The sequence below is a fragment of the Hemiscyllium ocellatum genome, chromosome 31 (assembly GCF_020745735.1).
Source record: "Hemiscyllium ocellatum isolate sHemOce1 chromosome 31, sHemOce1.pat.X.cur, whole genome shotgun sequence".
Taxonomy (NCBI): domain Eukaryota; kingdom Metazoa; phylum Chordata; class Chondrichthyes; order Orectolobiformes; family Hemiscylliidae; genus Hemiscyllium; species Hemiscyllium ocellatum.
The window spans coordinates 2,129,321-2,142,896 of record NC_083431.1 but is presented as its reverse complement, the minus strand read 5'-3'; the positions used below and the strand labels follow the sequence as shown (position 1 = coordinate 2,142,896).

Sequence of the window (13,576 nt, the reverse complement as noted above, 5' to 3'; positions counted from 1 at the left end):
AACTCACCTTGAATACTGTGGGCTCTCGCCTCCAGTGAGGCACCTTATCAAAGGCCTTTTAGAAGACTAGATAGACCAAATCCACTGGGTTTCCCTGGTCTAACCTACTTGTCACCTCTTCAAAGAATTCTAGCAGATTTGTCAGGCACGACCTCCCCTTACAAATCCATGCTGACCTCTTCTAATCCAACCCTGCCTTCCAAGAATTTAGAAATCTCATCCTTAACGATGGATTCTATAATTTTACCAACAACTGAGGTTAGGCTAATTGGCCTATAAATTTCAATTTTTTTTTGTCTTGATCCTTTCTTAAACAAGGGGGTTACAACAGTGATTTTCCAATCATCTGGAATGTTCCCTGACTGTAGTGATTTTTTGAAAGATTACAGTCAGTGTCTCCGCTATTTCCTCAGCCACCTCCCTCAGAACTCAAGGATGTAGCCCTCCAGGCCAGGAGATGTATCAATGTTTAGACCTTTTAGCTTTTCTAGCACTCCCTCTTGTGTAATTGCTACAATACTCAACTCTGCCCCCTGCGTGTTGTTAATTGTTGGGGTATTATTCATGTCTTCCACCATGAAGACTGATACACAGTACTTATTAAGTTCTTAAGCTATTTCCTTATCTCCCGGTACTACCTTTCCTGCATCAACTTTGAAGCAGCCCAATGTCTACTTTTGCCTCTCATTTGTTTCTTACGTATTGAAAGAAACTTTTACTATCATTTCTAATATTACTAGCTAGCCTACTTTCATATCTTATCTCTCCTTCCTTATTTCACTCTTTGTTATTCTCTGTTTGGTTTTGTAGCCTTCCCAATCTTCTGATTTCCCTGTGCTCTTGGCCACTTTATACACTCTCTCTTTCCTTGATACATTTCCTGAATTCCTTTATCAGCCATGGCTGTCTAATCCCCCTACACCACCACCCCCCCACCCCATAACCTTTTGCATCTTTAGGATGAACCTCTGTTCTGTGTTCTCAACTACACCCAGAAACTCCTGCCATTGTTGCTCTACTCTCTTCCCCGCTAGACTCTGCTCCCAGTCTATTTTTGTCAGTTCCTTTCTCATGCCCATGTAATTACCTTTATTTAATTGTAACACCATTACATCCGATTTTGTCTTCTCTCTTTCAAACTGCAAATTGAACTCTACCATATTAGATCGCTGCCTCCTAAATGTTCCCTTACTTTAAGATCTTTTATACAGTCTGGTTCATTAAATAGTACTAAGCCTAGAAAAGCCTGCTGGCTTGTGGGCTCCATCACAAGCTGTTCCAAAAAGCCATCCTGTAAGCAGTCCATGAATTCTCTTTCTTAACGGCAATATTTTTCACCCAATCCACCTGTATATTGAAATCCCCCATGATCACTGTGACCTTGTCTTTCTGACATGCCCTATCTATTTCCCGGTTCATCTTGTACCCCTGGTCCTGACCACTGCTGGGAGGTCTGTACGTAACTCCCATTATGGTTTTTCTGCCTTTGTGATTCCTCAACTGTACCCACACAGACTCCACACCATCTGGCTCTTTGTCGTTCAGTGCAATAGATTTAATTTCACTTCTAACTAACAAGGCACACCCACCCCCTCTGCTCATTTCCCTGTCTTTCTGATAAGTTGTAAATCCTTGGATGTCTAACTGCCAGTCCTGAATCCCCTGCAGCCACGTCTCTGTGATGTCTCCCACATCATAACCATTCACGATGATTTGTGCCGTTAATTCATCTACTTTGTTAAGGTAAAGCACCTTAATACTAATTTTCTTATCCTCATGATTTCCAATATCTCTAGTGATAGGTCCTAAATTATCCTTCCTTTTTGCTTCATTCCTAGCCCGCCTTGAACTGAATCCCTGCACACATGCTAACCTGCTGGTTCTCTTTCTACTTGACTCCATTCTCCCTGTTGCTTTCCCTTCCCTTTCCCCCCCCCCCAACCGACTCATAAGTTTAGAGTCCTAGTGACCACCCTCCTTTTCGCTAGAACACTGGTTCCAGATTGTTTCAGGTGGAGACCATCCCATCGGTATATCCCCCTGGTTCCAAACCTGATACCCATGTCCCATAAAATGGACTCCCTCTTTCCCACACCAATCTCCTAGCCGCCTGTTTACTTCCCTATTTTTCTTATCCCTATGCCAGTTAACACATGGCTCGGGCAGTAATCCAGAGATTATGACCCTCGAGGATCTGTTCTTTAGTTTCCTTCCTCGTGCTTGATACTCCCCAAACAGGTCCTCCTCCCTGGCCTTGCCTATGTTGTTAGTCCCAATGTGGACCACAACTGGATCCTCTCCCTCCTGCTCCAATATCCTTTCAAGCCAGTCGGAGATATCCCGCACCCTGGCACTGGGTGGGCAACACACCATGCAGGACTCCCGATCCGGCTTGCTTAGGATCCTATCTGTCCCCCTAATTATAGAATCCTCTATAACAACTACTTGTCTTTTGCTCCCCCCTCTTGAATGGCCTTCTGCACCATGGTGCCGTGGTCAGCTGGCTCATCCTGTCCACAGCCCTTTTCCTCATCCATACAGGGAGCAGGAATCTCATACCTGTTGGACAAGGTCAAGGGCTGAGGCTCCTCCATTCCTGAAACTCAGAATCCCCCTACCTGCCTCACTTACAGTCACACCCTGTTGCCCCTGAACACTTACTGAATAACTTAATCTACCAGGTGTGACCACCTCCTGAAACAAAGCATCCATGTTGTGACCTCTCACAAATTGAGGGGCCAACAAAAAGGACACATAGAAGTAAGATCAAACTTAAAACATTAGGACAAGGATCAAAAGAAACAGTGTACAGAGGGGGTTGTGAAAATATAGAATTGCAGCATTAATGATTGAAACAAAGCCTTTCACTATTTAAAACTGAGTTAAATTGGTGAACAAAGGAAATAGCAAGAAGGATGGGCAAATGGGATGAGAGTTTTGTTCATGTACAGACTGAAAGGCCTCTGTTTTGATACAACTTTGTTGCAACTTTTTTCTGTTCAGTATTTTTCAACATAAGGTTCTTCCTTCAAATGTAGTTCAGGTTAAGTCAAGCTGCAGGGATTATCCTTAGTTTTACACATTAAGACCTGCCACTGATGTCTGTTCTTTGCAGGGAACTGCTCAGTGAACCTTGTGCATGATAAACATCAGCAACTAATTCCGTTGGATGCTGCACTGCTTGGGTAGCATGCAAGCCAAAAACAATACTGGGAAGGGGGAGCTGTGCATCCAAGGATAAATTAACTTCATTACCTTCTACCAGGCTATGGCAGTTTACTTTGGAAAACCTAACCTGGAATGCTTCTTACTGAAACTCTCCCTTCTCCCTTTCAATCGAAGATCATTCTAGCTCCTACCCTTGTTATTACCCATCCCAAAGAAGCTATTAATCCTTTAGGAGATTGGTTTTCCAATTTTGTCTTTTCACCTGATTATCATCTCTGTCTTAAGGAAGGAGTTTAGGAACTGTTGCCAAAGAACCAGAATGTTTTGCCTTTGCAATAAAGCCTAAGCAATGGCCTCGTGGTATTAACACTAGACTATTGTTTTGGAAACCTAGGTTCAAATTCCACCTTAGCAGATGATGAAATTTGAATTCAATAAAAATCTGGAATTAAAAGATCAGTGATGACCACAAATCTGTTGTCAGTTACCTGGTTAAAAAAAAACCCATCTGGTTCACAATGTCCTTGAAGGAAAGCTGCCATCTTTACCTGGTCTGCCCCATGTGTGACACCAATGTGCTTGTCTGTTAACTGCCCTCTGGGCAATGAATGCTGATGCAGCCAGTGACACCTTCAACCTGAAAATGAACTTTTAAAAACAAACAGAAGGTTTTTTTTGGCTATTTATTCTTTAATGAGGTGTGGGAATCACTGGTGAATTCAGCATTTGTTTCCAGCCCCTAGTTACCCTTGAATTGAGTGACCTCAGATACCATTTCAGAGTTGAGTTAAGAGTCTGGAATAACATGTTAACCAGACCAGGAATGGATCGGCAAATTCCCAAATGGATTTTTACATTGATCAATGATAATTTCATGGTCACTAAGACATGCTTTATTTTCCAGATTGATTAATTCAATTCAGATTGTGCTAAGATTTGAACCCATGCTCCCAGCATATTAGGCAGGGCCTCAGGCTGGGCAGTAGTAGCCCAGTGACATTACTACAGCAGCACCACCACCATCTCTGCATGCACAGTTTCACATTTTAAATCAACCAGTTTAGACATGTGACACACCTCCAATGCAGGTGGGCCTTAAACTGGGACACTCTCAGTTCAATAGTTGTACGTCCTGCCGAAAATTATCTTGGTTTAATTTTTTTGTCAGAACCTTGGTCTAATGGGGAAGTGCCATGTAGTCATCAAGTAAACATAGCCTTGTGTCTGCAGTATGGAAGTGGTGCATTCAGACATAGGATTAATGCTTCAAAGTGTAATAGAATACCTGCTCAGTGTTCTAGTTTGATTCAGATATAATCTGACATTGACAAAGGCCAGCCTAATTCCCTGAGAACAATCTGCCATTTTTCTAAAGTACTGCCCTTGCCCTAAATCTTTAGATCATACTTTTAACAAATTGTTCACCTGTTTCAAATTAGTAACAAGAAAACTATAACTGCAGGCGGCTAAATGGATTCAATCAGAGGACCATAGCAAGAGCCAGTCTGTTCCATCTGCTCACTTAACTTAAGCCTTTAAGTGCAAAGCCAAATCAAATTGATGAGATGGTTATTTTAATTTCCTCCCCCTCCCCACATACACCAGAGATTAATACTCTAATTATATGATATCATAGGATCTGGAATGCTAAATTGATCTAGTTTGGGTTTCCCTTGAGAAGAGGGATTGACCTTGGCTTCAGCCAACTTGTTGCCATGTTGAACACTGCAAGAGACACTGCCACGTCACAGAGTATGCTGTGTGCTGAAGGTGGCTGAACTGAGGCTTTGAAGTGATTGTTTCCAGCAAGTGAGGAATGTCATTGTAGGTGAAGAGACAATGTGATATTTAACGTGCCCTAGTGTCAGCAGTCACAGTCCCCAGTCTGGAAAGCCTCTTATTTATACAACACATTGAGCAAAGTAGAAGTGTGAAAGGTACAGTGCAGGGTTGTTATAAAACAAAATTTGACATCGTGATATTGGACATGTGACCAATGGCCGAGTCAAACATGTTTAAACAGCATCTGAAAGGAAGGAAAAAAGGCAGAAATATTTAGGGAATGAATTCCCAAGCTTAGGGCTTCCGCAGTTGAAGGCACAGCTGTCAATGGTAAGGCCACCACAGTGTGGGTTTGCTGGATGACAAAATTGGCAGAGTGCAGAGACCTTGGAGGATTGTAGGACTGAAGGTGAAATGGGTGAGGCCTTGAAAGGATTTAAAACTAGGATGAAAATGTTAAAATTCAAGGTATCGCTTAATCAAAAGCTAATGTTAATCCTGAATGAGGTACAGAGTTAAAGATCCATTTACACTGCTCCTGGCAAGCATAGCGCAGGTTAGGTACGGAATGAAGTTCCCTCTACATTCTTCCATCTTACACTCCCAGGACACAGACAGCATAAGGTAAATTACAGAATAAAACTCTCCCAGGAAAGGAACAGCACGGGATTAGACACTGAGTAAAGCATCCTCTGCACTGTCCCGATCAAACACTCCCAGGACAGGTACAGTACAGGGTTAGATACAGAGTAAACCTGCCCCTGCTCTTTAAACTGAAAGTAAAGTTTTCTCGTAACTGTTCCGATCAAACACTCCCAGGACAAGTACAGTACAAATTTAGATTAAAACTCCGCCTCCAACGTCACAAATTGTTCCTCAGGTTAAATATATACCTGTTCCCATCAGAACTGAACAGAAGGTGATTTTCTGTATCAGAAATTGTCTCGGTCTGAACCAGGGTTTCCGTGATAAAAGGGTTGTCCTGTCTTGTCTTTGTGATGATTGAAAATGTTTGATGCAATGATATTTTCAAAGACCAGTTACCTCTATAGCAGAGCTGGCTGCTGGGACAACTGGTCTGCACATAAATGTCTGTTTGAAACTGACTGGTAGTTACCAGCAACTCAGAAATTTATAGAAGTAGCAAATGCCAGAACAAAGCCCAATAAATTATTGTAACTTAATCTCAGCAAACTGAAAGAAACTATCAGTTGAAAAGTGTTGTTCAGAGTTGCATTTCAGCTCTTGCATTCATTGGTATGAATTCCAGATGGTACTGCCAAGTGTTGGAAGGTCCACAAGGAGAAGAGAGAATGTGTGAAGCTCCACTCCTTAAACTTGTGCAGCTGGTATTTTGATATATAATATTGAGCAATTTGTATTTGCTGTATGGTGAGGAAGGTAAGACTGTAATGTGACAGCTAATGGGACTCTGGTTCTGGCATGATCTTACAGCTAACGTTGTCAGCATTTCAGAATTATGGAGGATGATTTCTGGCACTAACTAACCAGTGTTCATCCAGTTTATTACTTTTGCTGAAGATGGGTCCAACAGCAGCAAACCAAGGAAGGATATTGTTGCTACCACTTGTAGTACCAAGTACTTCTGTCACCTCTCATTTGAAACTGCCTTCTACACACTTCCAGGCAGTGCATTGCGTAGCCTAACTACTCGCTGGGTGAAAACGTTTGTTCTTTCAAAACCCTTTGCTCATCACTTTAAATCTATGCCCTTTCCTGAGTGAGAACAGCTGCTCTCTATCCAGCCCACTTTGGATCCTGACAACCTCCATCAGATCTTCTCTTATTCACCTTCTGACCAGGTAGAACAGTCCCATCTTCTGCCCCTATTAATAAAGCTGTATGCTTTACTTACTGCTTTCTCTATATGTCCTGCCACTTTCAATGATCTGTGCATTTATACACCCATGTACATCACTCCTGCACCCCTTTTCAATTGCACCCACTATTTTTTATTATCTTTCAATGTTCTTCCTACCGAAGCATGCCATCTCACACTTCTCTGTACAGAACCACCTAACCGCCCACTCCACCAACTTGACTATGTCCTTTTGTAGTACCTGTCCTCAGTTTACAATGCCCCCAAGTTTTGTATCATCTGCAAACTTTGAAATTGTTGCCTCTACATCAAAGAGTCAAAGAGCTGAGCAGCGGAGGTGAACAAGAGATGACTGTCATGGCAAATCCATGCCTTGGGCACAGACTGAAGCAGAATCACTTCCCTGGATGGTGCACATCTGCAGTAATTTGGTTGGTTGTATATATATTTTGAGAAGATTTCTCTGTGTCTGTGTAGTCTCAAACTGGGAGTGTTAATATAATGAAATTTTGGATAATTTCCTGCCTTTTCAAATACTGAATGTAGAATTGACAGACTATCTGTGCTGTTTAATGTTTCAGTGATAAATGAGCTGGATGGTCTGGCTAAAGGCCAGGACACAGACTACCACGGTGGAAACCATGCCAAATTGGTGCAGGAGAGAGCCAAGAAAGCCATTGACTTCCTGGAGCAAAAGTTCGAATCCCGTGACTCATGTCTGCGGGCTCTTACCAGCAGAGGTAACGAGCTGGAGTCAATTGCGTTCCGGAGTGAGGATACAACCGGACAACAGGTAACAACAAGAATGTGACGTAGCTCTCTCTCATCGTCTCTTCTTTCACAATCCTCCCAGCTCTCTCATCCCGCTCTGAGAGTTCAAGTCCAACCCAGGACTTGAGCCAATAAGATAAACTGACTTGTCACTGTGGCTTTGAAGGAATTGAGGTACTATTCTTCAAATGAGATGTCAATCTGTCTGCCTTTTCTGGTGGTTCAGATGGAGGTTAAAGATCCTATCACATTATACCAAGTAAAGTGAGGAGTTTTCCCAGTCTCATGACTAATACTCCAATGCAGATGCAGCACAACATGACTAAATATGAAGCTACACACTTCAGTCTGGAAATCTGAAAGGAAAAGAATTATTTAAATGGTGATATTTTGGGAAGTGAAGATGTACAGAAGGATCTGTTTGTCCTTATACAATAGTCAAAGAAATTTGACAGGCTGATGTAGCAAACAGTTAGGAAGACAAATAGTATATCGGCCTATATTGCAAGAAGATTTGAGTCAGAAGTAGGGATATTTTTCTGCAGTGAGATAAGGCCTTGGTGAGACCAGACGGAGGGTATTATATGCAGTTTAGGTTTCCCTACCGAAGAGGGATAAACTTTACATGGAGAGGGGGCTGTAGACATTCACTAGACTAATACCAGGGTTGGCAGGTTTGTGATATGAGGAGAGCTTGCCTCGACTGGTCCTGCATTCACTAGAGGTTAAAAGGATGAGAAGGGATCTGATTGAAACCTATAAAACTCTGACAGGACAGACTAGATGTGGGCAGGGGTTGTTTTCCTCTGACTGTGGAATCTATAACCTGGGAATACAGTCACAGGATATGAGGTAGGACATTTAGGAATGAGATGAGGAAACATTTCTACACTCAAAGGGTAATGAACCTGGGGAATTCTCTTCCACAGAAGGCTGTGGAGGCTAATTCACTGAAAATTTCAAGAAAGGATAGGTGATGCCTTTAAAATTGAAGAAAGATAAGAGGTACGGAGAGGAAGCAGGAAATTGGCATTGAAATAGAGGATCAGCCATAATCATATTCAGCAGGGAAACTCAAACAGGCAAATGGCCCATTCCTAATTTGTGTTTTCACCATCACCACCAAAGCAGTTTAACAGGCCATTCATCTTATTTTGCTGTACAGAAAACTATTGCCTTGTTTGAAAATGTGTTGCTGGTTAAAGCACAGCAGGTCAGGCAGCATCCAAGGAATAGGAAATTCGACGTTTCGGGCATAAGCCCTTCATCAGGAATCGTTTGCTTTGTTTGCCTAATATAATCCTGGATAACCAGTCCCAAAAATCAGGCATTCAAATCTCACCAGAGCAAGGGTAAAGCTGAATTCAATTGATAAGGTCATTTTTGAGCAGGCAGATGGATTATTCAGCCATTCAGCCCCCATGAGTCTGTTGTACCTTTCAGTGAAATCCTGGCTGATCTGTGGCCTAACCCCATATACCTGCCTTTGGCCCATACCCCCTAATGCTGTTGCTTAACAAAAATGTATCTATCACAGATTTAACATTAACAACTGATTCAGCATCCATTGCCATTTGTGAATGAAGGTTCCAAAGATCTACCACTCCTTGTACATGGAACAGCTTCCTAACATCTCTCCTGAGTGGGCTGGCCCTAATTCTCAGACTACACCCTTGGTTCCTTGGGGACAGAATATAGTGCAGCTTCTTGAAAGAATGATTTGGAACAAAAATGAATTACTTGGTCAAGTTTGTGTTAATTAAGCCAGTGTGGAATTATGAAAGGGAAAATGATTTTAAACTGACTAGTTTGAGGTTTCAAAAAGGTGGCAAGAGGTTGATGAGGTTAGTGCACTTGCTGTGGTGTACATTGACTTCCAAAAGACGTCTGATAAAGCATCACCCAGACCTGTGAGCAAGGTTATAGTTTGTGGAGTATCAGCACCAATAACAATATGGATATGGCATTTCTTGAGTGATAAGAAACACAGAGTAGTAGTTGATGGATGCTTTTGAGTTGGAAGAGGCTTTGTCTTGGAGCTCCCAAAGGTCAGTGTTCAGACCCTTGCTTTTCCTGTTCTGTACTAGACCATAATTTGTGAATGATCTGAAAGGTGGAGTCATTGTGAATTTTGAGGATTCAATATAATTTAGAAGGGGACACAGGGTTTAGTTCAGTGCTGGAACGTGAGAAATTATTATTTTTATTGGGAGGAACGTGGAGAGATGGAACACAATAAAGAGCTTAACTCTAAAGGGGGTGCAGGAGCAGAGGGATGAAGGGGGATATATAGAATAGTAATTGAAGATGGCAGGGCAGGTTAGGAACACTGAATAAAACATCCAGAATCGCAGGCTTTATTATTGAGAGCATAGAATACAAATGTAAGGAGGTTAAACTTGTTTAAGAGCTGGTTTGGCCCCAACTGCAATATTGAATCCAGTACTGGGCACCAGATTTCAGCAAGAATGTGGAAGTTTTGCTGAGGCTAGAGACATGATTCCCGTTAGTGTTTCCAGGGATGAAGAACATCTGTCCCATTGGTAGGTTGGTGAACTGGGACTGTGGTTGGGATGGATACCCCACTGATGTTTCCTGTTGTGGGAGGGGCTAAACGTAAGGTATATAGAATAAGAGGTTCTTTCTTTTAAGGGAGAAATCGGAGGAATATTTTCCCAGAGGGTCATTAAAGTGTAGAATTCTGTTCCCCAGAGGCTGGGTCTTTAAATTTACTCCTGGACGAATGAGATTTTTGGTTGACATTAGGATCAAAGGTTCTGGGGAACGGGCAGGAAAATGGGCAAGATCAGCCAGATCAGCCACCATCGCATTAAATGGTGGAGTAGGCTCAAGGTCTGTAAGGACCACAGCTGTTCCCAAGTCCCATGTTCATGTTGACGAAGAGAAGTTTCAGAGGTTACTTGTGAGGTTTCAACATCATCCCAAACTTCTCTTCAGGAATATCTGAGGAAGAAACTTTAGTGGAGTGGAAGGATTGAAAACAAGAAAACACAGATTAGAGATAATTGACAAAAGAAATAATAGCAGCAAAAGGAGAAACATTTTCATTCCATGAATGATTAGGATCTGGACTACACTGGCTGTGAGTGTGATGGAGACAGGCTCCATTAAGGCAGTCAAGAGGAGTTGGGTTATAATCTGAAAAGAATGTTAATGATTTTGTGTGTGTGTGGGTGTGTGTATGTATGTATGTGTTGGGGGTTGGAGGGGGTGAGTCGGAGTAGGGACTAGGTGAAATGCTCATTTGAAAAGCCAATAGCGAGACACTGGGCGAAATAGCCACCTCCTAAGCATTCTGTGGCCATAGGAAGAGGCTGAATAGGCTTGGGCTGTTTTCCCTGGAGCATCGGAGGCTAAAAACCTTGTAAAGGTTTTTAAAATCATGAGGGGCAAGGATAGGGTAAATAGACAAAATCTTTTACGGTCAAAAAGTGTGGTGCTGGAAAAGCACAGCCACTCAGACAGCATCCGAGGGGCAGGAAAGTCGACGTTTCGAGCATAAGTTCTTAATCATGAATGTGGGGGTTCCAGGGGTGCTGAGAGATAAATGGGAGTGGGCTGGGACTGGGGGAAAGATCGATAGGAATGTGATAGGCAGATGAAGGTGGGGGTGAAGGTGAAAGGTCTAGACAGAGGGTGGAGCTACTAGGTGGGAAGGAAAATGGACAGGTAGAACAGTTCAAGAGGGCAGTGCTGATTTGGATGGTTGGATCTAGGATAAGTTTGAGGATGGGGAAATGAGGAAATTGGTGAAATTGACATTGACCCTCTACACAAATCCAGTTGAGTCTTTATGGTTTCATGTCACTCTGTTGGAATTAGGCAATGAATGATAATTACCCCAGTGCAGTTCATCTTTCAATCGCACCCTTTATTATCTTCTGGACACCAGACTGAGTTCAGTAATCTCAAACCATAAACTACCAACCTGTTTTGTTTCTCTTTCTTGGCATATTTTGTACTTTCTCTTGTTTTTGCTTTCAGACAACAGCACACTTGCTTTAAGTACATCTTCTGTTGCCTCATTATCTTTTCCTCTGGCCCTGTAAAACTCATCTTTCTCTCCTTCCTGCCTGGTCTTCCACCCCATCACAGACCTTCTGTTTGGCCATGCCCCAGCCAGCCCTTGGCACAAACCCATCACATCTCTAACTTTTCCCAGTTCTGAAGAAAAGCTTTTGAGCTGAAACTGTTTCTCTTGTGCAGTGCTGCTTGACCAGCTTGGTATTTCCTCTTTTTACTTCAGATTTCTAGTCTCTGTAGTATTCTGCTTTTCAGGTTATCTCCAACCATGATGCCAGAAAAGAGAGAGAATCTGGTCACCATGACCATCCTATATCACCCAATGAACTTTGAACTTAAAGCTAAGTGGATACAACAGGACTGTACACATTCTTTCTGTGTCTTTACAGCAGTGAGTTAGCCTGGCAAGCTTCAGGTCAAGAATTGGTTTTAAATATTGGAAATTTTGGGTTAACTGAAAAATGGTGCAGGTAATCAAATGCCTCACTAATTCTTTAAATCTGAAGCATTTACTCATATCGGGACAACTGGCTTTTTAATGAAAGCTTCAGACAGTTGCCTTGTTGGTACTGGCTTCATCCTGAAGTTTTGATATTTGTTCTGATGCCTCAGAACCTGTGTGATCAAGTCTGGAGCAGTATGATCAGAAATGTTACCCTCCAGACATACGATAAATTCTTCTTTAAAAATGTATTTTTGTAAACTTTATGAATTTTTGTTTGTCAGGATTTGAGAGGAGTTTGATAGATTGCTAATTCATGTTAGGCAGCCATGTCCCAGCCTGTATCAGGTATGAGCAGGTTCTTGTAGAGCCTCAGTCATACAGCATGGAAACAGACCCTTCGGTCCAACCAGTCCATGCCAACATGTTCCCAAATTCAACTGGTCCCACCTGCCTGCATTTGGCCTATGTCCCTCCAAACCCTTCCTATTCTTGACCTTATCCAAATGTCTTTTAAATGTTGTAACTGCACCTGCATCTACCATGTTCATTCCAAACACGAATCGACCCCTGTGTTTAAAAAATAATTACTCTGCATGTCCTTTTTAAATCTTTCTCCACTCACATTAAATATATGCCCCCTAGTTTTGAATTCCCCCACACTAGAGAAAAGACACTTGTCATTCACCTTATCCATGCCCATTATGATTTTATAAACCTCTATAATGTCACCACTCAACCTTCTGCACTCCAGTGAAAAAAGGTCCCAGCCTTTCCAGTCTATTTTTATATTTCAAACCCTCCATTTCTGGCAACACCTGGTAGATCTTTTCTGAACTCTCTTCAGTTTAATAATATCCTTCCCATAACAGGGTGACCAAAACTGCACACAGCACTCCAGAAAAGGCCTCCCCAACTCCTATACAACTTCAGAATGATATCTCAACTCTTACACTCAAAGGGTCTAAGCAATGAAGGCAAGCGTGCTAAACGCCTTCTTAACCACCTTGTCTACCTGTGATGCAAATTCAAAGAATGATCTACTTAAATCCTAAGGTCTACAACACCACCCAAGGTCCTACCATTAATTGTATAAGTCCTGTCCTTGTTTGTATTACCAAAGTGCAATACCTTACACTTCTCCAAATTAAACTCCATCTGCCACTCCTCAGCCCATTGACCCAGGTCTCTTTGTAATCTTAGATAACCTTCTTCACTTTCCACTATTCTACCAATTTTAATGGTATCTGCAAATTTGAACATACTTCTATTCTCATCCAAGTCACTTATGTAAGTGACAAACCAAAGTGGACCCAATACCGATCACTGTGGAAAACCGCTGATCACAGGCCTCCAGTCTGAAAACAACTTTCCACCACCACCCTCTGTCCCTTAGATTAGATTCCTTACAGTGTGGAAACAGCTCATTTCCCTACATTTACCCCTGACTAATGCATCTAACTCTATGGGCAATTTTAACTTGGCCAATTCACCTAACCTGCACATCTTTGGACTATGGGAGGAAACCA

General features: G+C 42.2%; 1 protein-coding gene across 2 annotated transcripts in view; it reads left to right on the top strand.

Moving 5' to 3' along the window:
- The window catches only part of smg6 (SMG6 nonsense mediated mRNA decay factor), a 412,281-nt gene that overhangs the window by 375,825 nt on the left and 22,880 nt on the right, over nt 1–13,576 (top strand). For both annotated transcript variants that reach the window (XM_060848421.1, XM_060848422.1), the window contains one exon: nt 7,372–7,583. In XM_060848421.1, coding sequence (XP_060704404.1) covers nt 7,372–7,583 — 212 coding nt within the window. The remainder of the gene's footprint in view (nt 1–7,371; nt 7,584–13,576) is intronic.